Source organism: Dendronephthya gigantea, unplaced genomic scaffold, assembly GCF_004324835.1.
Source record: "Dendronephthya gigantea isolate DGI-Jeju-01 unplaced genomic scaffold, DenGig_1.0 000001F, whole genome shotgun sequence".
In the NCBI taxonomy this organism is placed as follows: domain Eukaryota; kingdom Metazoa; phylum Cnidaria; class Anthozoa; order Malacalcyonacea; family Nephtheidae; genus Dendronephthya; species Dendronephthya gigantea.
Genome location: NW_021163011.1, coordinates 2593015 through 2607651, shown reverse-complemented (window position 1 = coordinate 2607651; position 14637 = coordinate 2593015). Strand labels below are relative to the sequence as shown.

Sequence of the window (14637 nt, the reverse complement as noted above, 5' to 3'; positions counted from 1 at the left end):
TCGTAGTGCGTTCGATGTTGTTGAAAGAGTGTTTGAAGCAATTTTGCTGATCGACTGTATTTATTCTAGTAAGTAACAGTTTAATTAAGAGAAAGACGAATTTAATTTAACAACTTTAATTTGATAATAAAAAAAACAACAAATAAGGCTGGACACGAACGGGATGAGGTCCCATGCTAGGTGTCAGCCCAAAATACAAAATAACAGTATTAAGTTAAATAAAATTAAAAGTATATAAACTATGACATGAACACGTCCTATACAACGAGTAAGTACACGTCAAATCTGGATCAAATATCTTAGAAAGAAGGTCCTTATAAATCTTATGCAGAAATGTTTTAAAGCTAGAAATAGTTGAAAACGTATCGGGAGGAGCTACTTTTAGGATAAAGTTCCACAAATTAACAATTCTATTAAAGTATGACAATTTAAAAGTACTAGTTTTGCAATAGGGTATCTGTAGGTAAGATGATGAGCCCCGTCTAGTTCGGCTACAGACAACTGGCGTAAACTGTCCCATGTCAAGGTCAATAAGACCGTTTCTACATTTGTAGTAGAACAGTAAATCTCTGATCTCTCTATCGTAGGCAAGAGGTAAAAATTCCAGCTTTTTTAAGCGTCCTACGTAAGACAAATCTCCTCGTTTTATTCCCAAAATCCAGAGCGTAGCACGTCTCTGTACGCCCTCTATGCTTTTCATCAAGTTAGTAGTTTGTGGAGACCATACTTGGGAACCATAGCTTCCTGTCGACTTTACCAGGGACAAGTATAAAATTCTCCTCACATGTGTATCCGTTAACTCATAACAGGTCCGCCTCAAGACCCTTAAGGATTTGTTTGCCGTGGATCGAATACGCATAATGTGAGAATCCCATTTGAGATTATAAGTAATCGTTATCCCCAGATCTATTTCCTCTAAGCGACGTGCAAGTTCGTTTCCCTCCAAACGATATGGAAATAAACAAGAATTCTTTTTTCTTGAAACTGTGAGAATTTTGCATTTGGTACAATTAAAAGTTAGATTGTTTTTATGGCTCCAAACTTCAAGATGATCTAAGTCTTGTTGTAAGGCCAAGCAGTCAGTTAATGATGATATAGGTCGGTATACTTTTGAGTCTTGAATTTGAGGAGACATTAAATCAAGTCTATACACCAACTCGTATTCTCCTTTTTTTGAATGCCACGATATGCAGTTCGAATTAAATAACTGTATTTAAAATATGCAGCTGATTTATTCCCAAAAAGTTATATTTGCTTTTAATATTCTTTATTTAGTATTGAATTATGGAATCATATTTTCAGTTCGTCGTGAGCACAAGGTCACCAGTGTTGGCACCTGTCGAGTCAATTGTCCTCTCTCGAAAAAAATGCCATGATTCCCTTTTCCAAGATTTAACCAAGATTTTTTCAAGTTTTAACAAAGATTTTCCACCGTTCGTCAACAGAGCCGGCCTTCTGGCACTAGGCTTAAAATAATAGATAGATTATAAAGTGCGGGAATTTACAGTTGAGACCAACCTGTTCTAACCGCAAGGGCCATTAGCTTAGCGTATCTTTTCATAAGAAACAACGATGTGTCAATTAGGTCTTACAGTTGAGCCTATAGTGTGTGTAAAATACTTGCATATAGTGAGAAGGGAACCATCTTGGAGCCTGACTCATGCACGACATATTCAAAATATCAGTGAGTATCATGTACTGAACAAGCAGAAGATTCCTTCATCTACAATAACGTTCATTACATGTGATTCATTCATTCATTGTTAATACCTGCAATCTTACAGACACGTTTACCGAAGTATATTCACAGCTAGTAAGTTGAAGCCTATCGCTTCAAAATAACTGCCATTTCCAAATTCATTTTCCAAAGATGAAATGGGTTGCGTGTTGTTTGTATTTGGCGTTGAGGTTAGTTCATACGGGAGGCTTTCCGAACGGTAATGGTACGTATTAAATAAAGCCTAATGGTGCAGTATTGCTCCATCTGCAGAGAGAAAAGTGTGTACCCTCAGGCTATTTTCATTTGGCGATAAAGAGAATGATTCAAACGATAGATGGATATCACATTCTATCAAGTCAAGTAAATTGTGTCGATTGGTGCAGTGGTTGTTTTTGTATTACAAATATTATTTATATTCATGCTTTTATCTTGACACGTTAGGGACATAATCAACAAATTATAGGGAATTATTAGACATGCCTTCGTATGTAGGAATATGAGGTCTATGGAATCATAGACAACTTCGAGTGAAATAACTTACATTAACTTTTCTTTATTCTTGTAAGACAATACATTCTCTATCATATTTGTTGGTGACATAAGTTTCGACAGTTGCATCATGTACTATGTCAATCATGGATACAATTGTTACAATGACACCATGGTAAAAGTAGCTGGACCTATCAGAAACGCTGATATTGCTGTTGGCAATCTAGAGTCATCGTATGTGACTAAAGCGATGATTAAAGAAAGCTACAAAGGAAAGAAAGGGATTTTCATAGACGCTTATCCTGATAGTGCAGCTGCGCTTCGGTAAGTTTCTTATTTTAAACTATTGAATTCGTACTGCATGGCAGACAATATCGAAAAGCGGAAAAGGATGCTGTTTAAGTAGCTTTGGTCGAGAGGTCGGACAAAAATCGTCTTTTTGTCCTATTGACGATACAATGGGTGCATGTGCCAACCTACAGACTGTTTCAATTTGTTTGAGTTTTCATTTCTACTAGTAACCATTTTCCCTAATAAGAACATTATTATTATATTAAGGTGATATAATTTCTTTTCGTAGTGACAATTAATAATTTCAGACATCTGATGCTGCAACTGATCAATCGTATAAAAATTCGATTCAGGAAAGTAGGGTTCATCATAAATGATTTTGCACATGACCCCTTGATTCGTTTTGTTCTTAGACTTAGATGTTCGTAGATGACATTTCCCGTTTTGCTTGCAAACTTCTTGCATCTTGTCTCCGACACATTAGCCTGAAGGCTTACATTATAATTACACTTCCGTAATACAAGTATTCAAGTAGCCTGTGTTCCAGTCCACTGTCCACTGCACGATTTAGTAGCAAATCGCGCAGTGGACTGGAACACAGGCTATAATACAAGCGGCGCAACTCAGGCTACAGGAACCTCATTTGGCGCCAGAATTTATATTTCCGCCTACGTCGTTCATGGGATAAGCGGCCTTATTCTTCAGTATACTTTCCAGGTTCGCAGGATTTGATGTCATGAGCCTTGCTAACAATCATCTCAACGATTTTGGTGAAAAACCAGTAAATTATACAAGCAAAGTTCTGGCCGATGTTGGAATAAGAAGCTTTGGCATAAATTTTGGTAAATACGACACGCCACAGGTATGTTGGCCGGTCCTGCATGAATTAAGTACTCTATAGTCCTTGAGGACTGAGCCTTGCTGTATGCTTGCATGAATTTAGTAACCTCAACCACGCGCGACTCAGACCCTTTCCTGTGATACTTTTAAATGGTATGGAATTGAACACAGTCGGTCACTTTCAAACTTGCGCACGTTCTGGCAGAAAAAAAAGTTACCTTCGCTTATGATTGTTCTGCTATTGATCAAGTAAGATGTGCATTAGAGCCTGGTTATCATTTTCTCCTACTAACGTCTGAGGTCACTTGTGCGCAAAATACTTTGTACATAGGATGCAAAATAAGAGGTTTTCTCTTTTTAAATTCTTGTAGCAACCGGTAATACTAGAGAAAAAAGGAATAAAAGTCGGGTTTCTCGGTTATTGTGATGTGTATTTTCCACGAACTCATCATGACAGTTGCTTGAAGATAAGAAAAGCGTTCAAAGCTGGACCAGCCATTTATAGTAATCGCATTGCTGAAAGGGATGTACAGCATCTAAAGGTATATAATAATTATAATATAGGCGATCTATCTCTCTATCTCTATCTGCAGAGTTACTTAATTGCAAACCTGCACCATTAAAGACGAAGCATAATAACTCCTATCCTAAAACACGTCATATAAAAAAAGCTGTTATCAAAATATTGATTAAAAGTCCAATTTTGCTTTAAAGAATCAAAGCGTTGATGTGGTTCTAGTTTATATGCATTGGGGGAGAGAATACTCGTTCCGTCCTAACAGAAGACAACAGCGTATAGCTGAATATCTTCATTCACTCGGTGTCTCGGCTGTGATTGGTGCACATAGTCATACACTACAACCTCACAATAAAACGAAGAATCAGCTCACTGCCTATAGTCTTGGAAACTTCTTATTTCCCCAACATAATACAGACTTTTGGGCAAGTAATTCATTTTTCCTTATACCAGAGCGAGGACGATAAGACATGCACCTCACGTACATTGAAATTAATGTTTCGTACTATACATAGTTCTGTGTGACCTAAACTGAGCTGTTTTGTTAAAACCTGCATTAAGTGTAAACGAAAATATTTCCTACTTTCCTACGTGATTTCAGGGCTGCATGGCTATAACACTAGCCATCAGTGATTTTCCTATCAAAGAAAGTACTTTTCCCTTTAATTCCGTACCAACTGAAGGATTTGCATGTATAAGAAATTATATTATGGCAAAGTAGCTGGTTTTGAACTTTATTTTCTTTTTACGACGTTTTTAAATTTTTGCTATAATATATAATCTGTTCTCAGGCTACTTACAATTTAGCAGGAAACAAAGTTAACAAACCTCAACAATTTGACACGTTTTCAAAAGAATGAAAATTATTTTTATCCCTTAAGTTGCTGCAAAGTCCGTTAGCTCTTTAAATATAAGCTTTATTGAACGCAATAACGTTACTTTAGGCACTACAGTTATATGAATAAAGTTTAATAAATATACATGTACCTTTAGATATTCCGGACTAAACAAACTCGCAAAGTAATGAAACTGACTAAGAAAAGGATTGCTGAGTTTGAAAGAAAAGCCTCAACTCTAGCGGGCCCAACAACGCTCTCCAGGATTCTTCGACTGCGTGTCACCAGGTATGTAAAACCAGATAGCAGATAGTAAATTTAGAAAGGGAAAATACGTGTTATAGGATCAATCCAATAGCTAATATGTTAATTAACCCTTTTATTAAATCGGCTCACGTTATATGCCGCGTTCTTCACATGCACTACGGTCGTAAAGGTTAAAATTATATATATACATACATGTATCTCTGTAAATAAGAGTAAACTTTACTTCAGTGATCGATCCGTGCAGCCTTCGCAACTCCATGCAGTAGCCATCTTTTTTGCCTTTATAGAAGTGGCGTGAAAACTGCATCCTACCTCCCTGTGCAAATTAAGTTTGATCCTTCCCACAAGACTTTACAACCAACATTGCCATTGGCGAACGGCACACATTGGATTGAGGTGTGTTCACCAGAGGATAAAGAATGTTCGCGCATGAACGATACCCGCACGCAGTAAAAGTTAAAAAAAAAAAAAAAATATATATATATATATATATATATATATATATATATATATATATATATATATATATATATATACTCTATATAGCTCTCTAAAAAAGTAGTCATGATCGCAGGCGACACACTCCGATTATTATAAGACACTATACGTGGATACATTTATATCTGTTCAAGAGGTTACAACCACGACAGTATCTCTCTGCAATATACCGGGCTGCAAACCAAGTAATTTTAGTTCTAAAGCACTGGTGAACATCGTTGTTTCCCGTTGTAAACAGTACGTCGAGGAGGACTAAAACTCCCTTAGGTCTTTAATTGTATCATTTTTTCGTTCAATGAATTATTGTATTGATAGCCGCCATCGTCATGTCCCCGTCCTACAATATCCTTTAATATATACAGGACATAAACATCACTGTATAAGGTAATTTGCATTAAATTTAAAGAAGCCGTATTCAAAACATGCGCATCATTCATTCACAAAAAAAGTTTTATTTGCGGTTGATATACTTTCATTAGCTAGTATTAAAATTATGGAATCATATTTTCAGTTCGTCGTGAAGACAATAATTAAAGTGTATCAGTGTTGCCACTTGTCAAGTCAGTTTTCCAAATATCGCAATGTAGTCTCAAGATATCACATGATTCCCTACTTTCAACCAAAAAAGCAAGATTTTTTACAGAGGCCTAGCACTATAGATCAAAACAAAAATGTAAACAAAGCTCGCTTATGCGCAGAAGCCGCTGTAACCTGTCTTTAAAATAAAAATAATTATTTTTTATCAAGACAAGTCACAATAAGTAGATTTTAGCTTAGCTTCGCTTGCCAATTAATAAAAATTAAAAAATTTACATTTAGGTACATCTGCAAAGTCTATTTGAAATTATTTCTCGCAAGAAAAATCTATCAAATCTCAGAATCTACCTAAAAAATTAACGTTTATATATAACCTGTGGTTCCTTGTTTGTCAATACTTGCAATTTTACGGGTACGTTATTCAAAGTATATTCATGAACATTAGGTAGGTTGCTTTAAGTGAGGGTACGTGAGGGAATCTATCGCTTTCAAATACCTTGTGGAGTTGCGATTCCCTAAATCATTCTTCTGAGATGAAATGGATTGCATGTTGTTTGTATTTGGTATTGAGATTAGTTCAAATGGAAGGTTTTCCGAACGTTATAAGTCATAAAGGTACAGTATGTTCCATCTATATATATAAGGAAAACATGCAAGTGTGGACCAGCTATATAGCCTCATATATATTAACGCCACATCGCGGTGACTTGAATTATTTCAGAGACGGATCATCTGTCTCGAAAACCTTGTGCAAAGAAAAAATATAGTTACGCATGAACCTGTCAAACAGAAGAATCATTCTTCAGGACCAAACTACACCAGACAGGTGATCCATCTCTGCTTTAAACCGCTTGATCAGCGAAAATTATATAGTATATTAGGCTCTTTGTTAGAACTCAGTCCGAACTAGACAGAGGCACGTTCATGAGGCTTAAAGATGACATAATTTAACCGTGAATTTCACTTTTTTAATATTTTCTCTTTGCCGGTAATACATGTCGAATAGTCGTGTCAGATACATGCACGCGATGACAGGAGTTCGTATGGTTTAAATTTTGACGATCACATGCGCGAACTCTTTAGTTATTAAGAGAATGATCCAAAGTTCAAACGATAGATCATTAATTATAACATTCATAAATTTATGTAAATATTTATGCCATTTACGTAAAAATTCCAACTACGCTATTCTTGACACGTTGAGGATATATTAAACGAGGATGATACCATAGATTTGCTGTTGTATAATAATATGAAGTCAACCTAAAAACTTGGAATAAAATCAGTGGCTTTTAATCATTTACTTTTTTTATTCTTGTAAGACAATGCAGTCTCTATCATATTTGTTGGTGACATAAGTTTCGGCAGTTGTATAATGTACTATGTCAATCATGGCTACAATTGTTACAATGACACCATGATAAAAGTAGCTGGACCTATCAGAAACGCTGATATTGCTGTTGGCAATCTAGAGTCATCGTATGTGACTAAAGCGATGATTAAAGAAAGCTACAAAGGAAAGAAAGGGATTTTCATAGACGCTTATCCTGATAGTGCGGCTGCGCTTCGGTAAGTTTCTCATTTGAAAACAATCAATTAATTAACACCTTCGGTAAGTTTCTTATTTGAAATCAATCAATTAATTAACACCTTCGGTAAGTTTCTTATTTGAAACCAATCAATTAATTAACACCTTCGGTAAGTTTCTTATTTGAAATCAATCAATTAATCAACACCTTCGGTAAGTTTCTTATTTGAAACCAATCAATTAATTAACACCTTCGGTAAGTTTCTTATTTGAAATCAATCAATTAATTAACACCTTCGGTAAGTTTCTTATTTGAAACCAATCAATTAATTAACACCTTCGGCAAGTTTCTTATTTGAAAACAATCAATTAATTAACACCTTCGGTAAGTTTCTTATTTGAAATCAATCAATTAATTAACACCTTCGGTAAGTTTCTTATTTGAAACCAATCAATTAATTAACACCTTCGGTAAGTTTCTTATTTAAAACCAATCAATTAATTAACACCTTCGGTAAGTTTCTTATTTGAAAACAATCAATTAATTAACACCTTCGGTAAGTTTCTTATTTGAAACCAATCAATTAATTAACACCTTCGGTAAGTTTCTTATTTGAAACCAATCAATTAATTAACACCTTCGGTAAGTTTCTTATTTGAAACCAATCAATTAATTAACACCTTCGGTAAGTTTCTTATTTGAAATCAATCAATTAATTAACACCTTCGGTAAGTTTCTTATTTGAAATCAATCAATTAATTAACACCTTCGGTAAGTTTCTTATTTGAAATCAATCAATTAATTAACACCTTCGGTAAGTTTCTTATTTGAAACCAATCAATTAATTAACACCTTCGGTAAGTTTCTTATTTGAAACCAATCAATTAATTAACACCTTCGGTAAGTTTCTTATTTGAAAACAATCAATTAATTAACACCTTCGGTAAGTTTCTTATTTGAAATCAATCAATTAATTAACACCTTCGGTAAGTTTCTTATTTGAAACCAATCAATTAATTAACACCTTCGGTAAGTTTCTTATTTGAAACCTATCAATTAATTAACACTGATCTGCATGCTAAAGAGTGAAGATGACGGCATTGATTAATTTAGTGTAAGTAGCTTTGGTCGAAGTGTGGGTGTGTGGTGGGAAAACAAATCCTTATCACTCCCCTCTCACAAGTACGTATAGCCGGTGTCACGGTATGAGCGCTCTCCCAGTCTGAGTTATCCCCTTCGTTACATTGCGCATGTGTGAATAGCGGATCGTTGAGCACGTTGTCAGCTGGTCTGAGCGTTCCCCCAGTCTGAGTTATCGATCCCCTCTAATTTATGCTCAAGTGTACAAATGTGCCATCAAGTTGTATACATAATCAATCTACGGCTGAAATAAACTAAGGGTTGAAATGCAGTCCTAATAGACCGCTTATAGCGATCACCTGTTTTTGGCTCATAACAAACTCGTAGTTTAGTTGATTATTACCAGAAAATTACCCTGAAATTAGGAACTGAATCTAAAGTTTCATTAAGATGATGGGTAAGACAAAAATTTCAAGATGTGATTGCGTTGAAGAACAAAATAGAGGATTCTGGTATTTCCGGGATTAATCTACAGACTCCTTTTGTTTTGTCTGAGTTTTTGAGTTTCTCTAATAAACCATGATTTCTGCATACGTCCTCCAGGTTAAAAGGCTTTATTCTTTGTACTTTTCAGGTTCGCAGGATTTGATGTCATGAGCCTTGCTAACAATCATCTCAACGATTTTGGTGAAAAACCAGTAAATTATACAAGCAAAGCTCTGGCCGATGTTGGAATAAGAAGCTTTGGCATGAACTTTGGTAAATACGACACGCCACAGGTATATGTTCTTCCTTGAGGACTGAACCTTGCTGTATGCTTGGACGAATTTAATAACTTCCACGGCTCGCGTATATGTGCCCGGCTGAAAACTGGTACTTTAAAGGTTAATGGTATGGAATTGTACCATACTCGGTCTTTCACTTTCTAACTTACGCACGTTGCATTGTGGCGGAACAAGTAGTATTTTCTAAGATATGCATTAAAGCCTGCATGGATCACACTTATACTAAGAATCTGGAATTCTCTTTGTCTGAGGTCTCTAGTGCGAAGAATACTTTGTCTAACAGAAAATAATACAATGGATCACCGATCCTTAGACGCTAATATGAACCATGGCTAAACACATTGCTGACCGCGCGGCATGCATAATCCATGAAAAACCCAGCCTACACGAAAACGCCAGCCTGCCGTGGTGAATATCTCGCGGGGTGAATGTTTGATGTTTCATGCACCTGCAGTTTTCTCAGGCTGACACATTCTTTGGACTTAACCGCAACCACACTCATTTAAACTTGTTTCGCAGCATTCAGTGGTACTGAAGAAAAAGGGAATAAAGGTTGGGTTTCTTGGTTATTGTGATGTACATCTAATTAAAGGTAACAGTTGCTTGAAGATAAGAAAAGCATTCAAGGCCGGACCAGCTATTTATAGCGATCGCATTGCTAAAATGGATGTTCAGCATCTAAAGGTAATGGGTAAAGGTATACCTGATATATATATTATATTAAAGTATACCAATGACGAATTCACAATCTTATTGGTTTTTATAAGAACAACAAATTAATTTCATAATTTCGCCAAATTTGATGCTCTTGTCAAAATATGTGATTAAAAGTTCAATTTTGCTTTAAAGAGACAAAGCGTTGATGTGGTTCTAGTTTATATGCACTGGGGGAGAGAATACTCGTTCCGTCCTAACAGAAGACAACAGCGTATAGCTGAATATCTTCATTCACTCGGAGTCTCGGCTGTGATTGGTGCACATAGTCATACACTACAACCTCACAATAAAACGAAGAATCAGCTCACTGCCTATAGTCTTGGAAACTTCTTATTTCCCCAACATAATACAGACTTTTGGGTAAGTAATTCGTTTTTCCATATACCAGAGCGAGGATGATAAGCCATGCGCCATGTAGCTACATTGAAATGATCTGTCTGACCGAAACTAACGAGTTTTGTTAAAGTCTGCATTAAGTGTCTTTTTCTTATCGGACACCCCAATAAAAGAAAATGAAAATATTTTCCTGCATGCGTTCCTAATTCAGGCTGCAAGGCTAACACAACATGGCTAATACGATAAATGAATTTCCTAGTAAAGAGAGAACAAACTGTACAATAGGCCCTACAATTTGACATGTTGTGAATAGATAGTTTGAAGACGGTCATTCATTTTCGGTTTAGATAATTTTTTCCCTTCAATTGCTTTACAGTCCGTTAGCTCTTATATCCGTTATTGGTTGCAGTAACATTACGTTTGGCAGGACAGAAATATGAATAGAGTTTAAATATACCTTTAGATGTTCCGGACTAAACTCACCCGTAAAGTAATGAAACTAACAAAGAAAAGGATTGCTGATATTGAGAGGACAGCCTCGACTCTAACGGGCCCAACAGCGCTCTCCAGGATTCTTAGACTGCGTGTCACCAGGTATATAAAAGATAATTTAAAATTAATAAATTTGCATATATATATATATATATATATAAATATATATATATATATATATATATATATATATATAAATATATACACCCATTTGCAAAAACGTTGGCCGCAGATAGATAGATAGATACTCGAAATCTAATTAGAATTGCATATGTTGTGTAATGATTATAGAAATCCCATGCAAATGTAATCATATGCAATTCTAATTAGACTTCGAGTATCTATCTATCTATCTATCTGCGGCCAACGTTTTTGCAAATGGGTGTATATATATATATATATATATATATATATATATATATATATATATATATATATATATATATATATATATATATATTGACAGATCAAATATGCTACGTATTGGAATAATTCCCCCCACAAATAATTTGTTAATAGTTAAGTCAGTAATTTACCCTTTTTTCCAGCTATTTTCGCCTGTTACATTTAACGGAAAACGAATTTATTTAAAAACTTCATGTATTTTATGTCATTATGACATCATCAGATACTTATTTACTGTCAAAATTATTTTTTTCTGGCTTATTTTCATATTTATTAGAAATAACTGACTGGGTAACCAGTAAAATTGGTTAAATTACATAAGGTAGACGACAAGAAAGATATATAGATTAAAAATAGACTATATTATTTACAAGGAATTTGCTTTAGTAATAATTTGTGGCAAAAAGGATTTCCGACAACGTTCGGTTCTACAAAAATCAATATTTTTTTTAATTATTTGGTAAATGAGGGGATTTGACTGTATTTGAATGTTTGTTGAATTCTTGTCATCTTCATATTGTTGCATTATACGCCATAAAGTCATAACTATAGTATTTGCCACAGATATATTTTTGCCAGTTTTTTTACTTTGACACTAGATGTGATAGCGGCAGTTTTAACAAACCACATTATTTCTCTTGGTTTGAAGGTTGAAATTATATACATAGTATATATAATTTAGTATATATAATTTATTATAATATATCTAACTTCCTAATAATTGTATAATTCATGCACCTGCATGCATGATTCATGCTGCCTTCGAAATGTCTAGCGAAAAAATAGGTATTTATCTTGACTGTATATAGCTCTCTTATTTTTCCCTCAGAAATGGCGTGGAAAGTGCATCATATCTTCCAGTGCAAATTAAGTTCGATCCTACCCACAAGACTTTACAACCAACATTGCCGAACGGCACACATTGGATTGAGGTGTGTTCACCAGAGGATAAAGAATGCTCACGCACGAACGACGTAAACAGTAAAGGTTAAAAGTAAAGGCTAAAATATGCAGCAATATATAGCTCTGTAAAACAGATTATCGCCGGCGACACACTCCGACAGATATTAAAAGACGCTACGTGGATTCATTTATCTATATTCAAGAGGTTACAACCACGACAGTGGTGAACTTTAGATTCATACGACTACGGAATCTATAGTACGAGTACGACTATACGAGATTAGTATATTTTCAGTATTGAAAAATGGCCTTTGAGCATTCTGATTGGCTCCCTCAGCAGTAACTCTGAGGCAATAGTTACTGCTCAGAGCAGTTTGAGCAGTAACTATTGCTTTACCCCAAAAAAACATGGCTGAAAATACTCAAAATCAAAATTATATTCATAAAATAAACACGTGTATCAGTTGTATTTATAAATAAAACTTTTTCAATACTGAAATTATACTAAAACAATTAGCTAGTCGCCTCAGGCTCGGTGATTACAAGTCTATATTCACTTCGCCTTCGGCTCAGTGAATATAGGCTTGTAATCACCTCGCCTTCGGCGACTAATTGTTAATTATATTCATTAAATTATCTTAATTCTACTGGAAGCTTTTCATAGGCAAATAGTAACCTGCCGGCACGAGATAGCACTTGACAACCAGTATGCTTGTCAAACTGCTCAACAACTAGTATGAAAAACCCTTCAAAAGGGAAAGTTATATCTTCTGATCGGTTTTCCTACGTCGAAATATATTTCTTTTCAGCTTTACAAATATCGCAATGTATAGCCTCAAGAAATCCAAAGATTTTCAATTCAAGACATCCCTATTCCCTATTTTCAACCAAAAAATCAATATTTTTCACAGACTCTAAGCGCTATAGGCTTAAAAAAAATAAAGTAAAGTCACAATATAGGTAAACTTTAAAACGCAATAAGTTATATTATATAGTTGATTCTAGATCAACCTACTTTAACCGCAAGAGCAAAGCCTTTATAGTTGCTACAAAGCCTTTATAGTTGGTACACATTTTTAAAAAACAACGAGGTGTGAATGAAGTCTTATAGCTGAGATTATATAGTGACTATAAGTGTGGGTGATTTCCCCTTGTATACTTAATAGTGAGAAGGAAACCATCTTAGCGCCTGAATCACGCACGAAAAATCTATCAAATTAAATCCAATCCATTCAGTTGGCTGTGCGGGATCTCTGGAAAATTCACATTCAATACCTGTGGTTCCTTGATTGTCAATACTTGCAATTTTACGGGTACGTTATTCAAAATATATTCATGCACAGTAGGGAAGTTGCCTGAAGTGAAGGTATACGTGAGAGAATCTATATCGCTTTCACATGCGATTCCAGAAATAATTCTTCTGCATGAGATGAAATGGATTACATGTTGTTTGTATTTATGGCGTTGAGATTAGTTCAAATGGAAGGTTTTCCGAACGTTGTTAGTCCCAAAGGTACAGTATTTTCCATCTATATATAGAGAAAACTAGTGTGAACCAGGCCACATGCATGATAGGTGTATATTCGTCGAGGCTCGGCGCTTAGGCTCTTTGTTAAAACTCATTGCGAAGTATAGGTAGAGGCGCGTTTAGGATTCTTAATGTGTGTCGGACAGTCATGTTTGTCAGATACACGATGACAGGACTGCGTATATGGTTTAAAATTTGATATAACGATCATATCGCGAAGCTCTTTGGTAGTTGAGAGAATGATCCAGACGATATATCTATATAACATTTATAAATTTATGTAAATATTTGTGCCATTTCTGTAGAATCTCTATTAGATTTGTGCAATGGTCTTTAAAAATTTCGAATTACAAATATACGCTACTCTTGACACGTTAGGGATATATTATAAATGAGGCTGAAACCATATATATGTGCATGCCTATGAGGTAATATGAGGTCATCATGGACGGACTTGGAATAAAATAATTAGCTTTTATTTACTTTTAAATCTTTATTCTTGTAAGACGATGCAGTCTCTATTATATTTGTTGGTGACATAAGTTTCGGCAGTTGCATCATGCACTATGTCAAACATGGATACAATTGTTACAATGACACCATGGTAAAAGTAGCTGGACCTATCAGAAAGGCTGATATTGCTGTTGGCAACCTTGAGTCATCGTATGTGACGAAAGCAATGATGAAAGATGGCTACATAAGAAAGAAAATGGCTTTCATAGACGCTTATCCTGATAGTACGGCTGCGCTTCGGTAAGTTTCTTATTTGAAACCAATCATTTAGGTATATATGATCTGTTGAAGATGACGGCATTGACGAGGCATCCGTTGATATAACTAATTTAGTGAAAGTATAGCTTTGGGCGT

General features: G+C 35.1%; 1 protein-coding gene across 1 annotated transcript in view; it reads right to left on the bottom strand.

Moving 5' to 3' along the window:
• Nucleotides 1-298: 298 nt before the first annotated feature.
• Nucleotides 299-14637, bottom strand: part of LOC114524441 (zinc finger protein 511-like) — a 40775-nt gene continuing 26436 nt past the window's right edge. The window contains exons 9-10 of the mRNA XM_028545518.1: nucleotides 10926-11022; nucleotides 299-1466 (exon numbers count right to left, since the gene is read on the bottom strand). Coding sequence (XP_028401319.1) covers nucleotides 1299-1466; nucleotides 10926-11022 — 265 coding nt within the window. The 3' untranslated portion in view covers nucleotides 299-1298. The remainder of the gene's footprint in view (nucleotides 1467-10925; nucleotides 11023-14637) is intronic.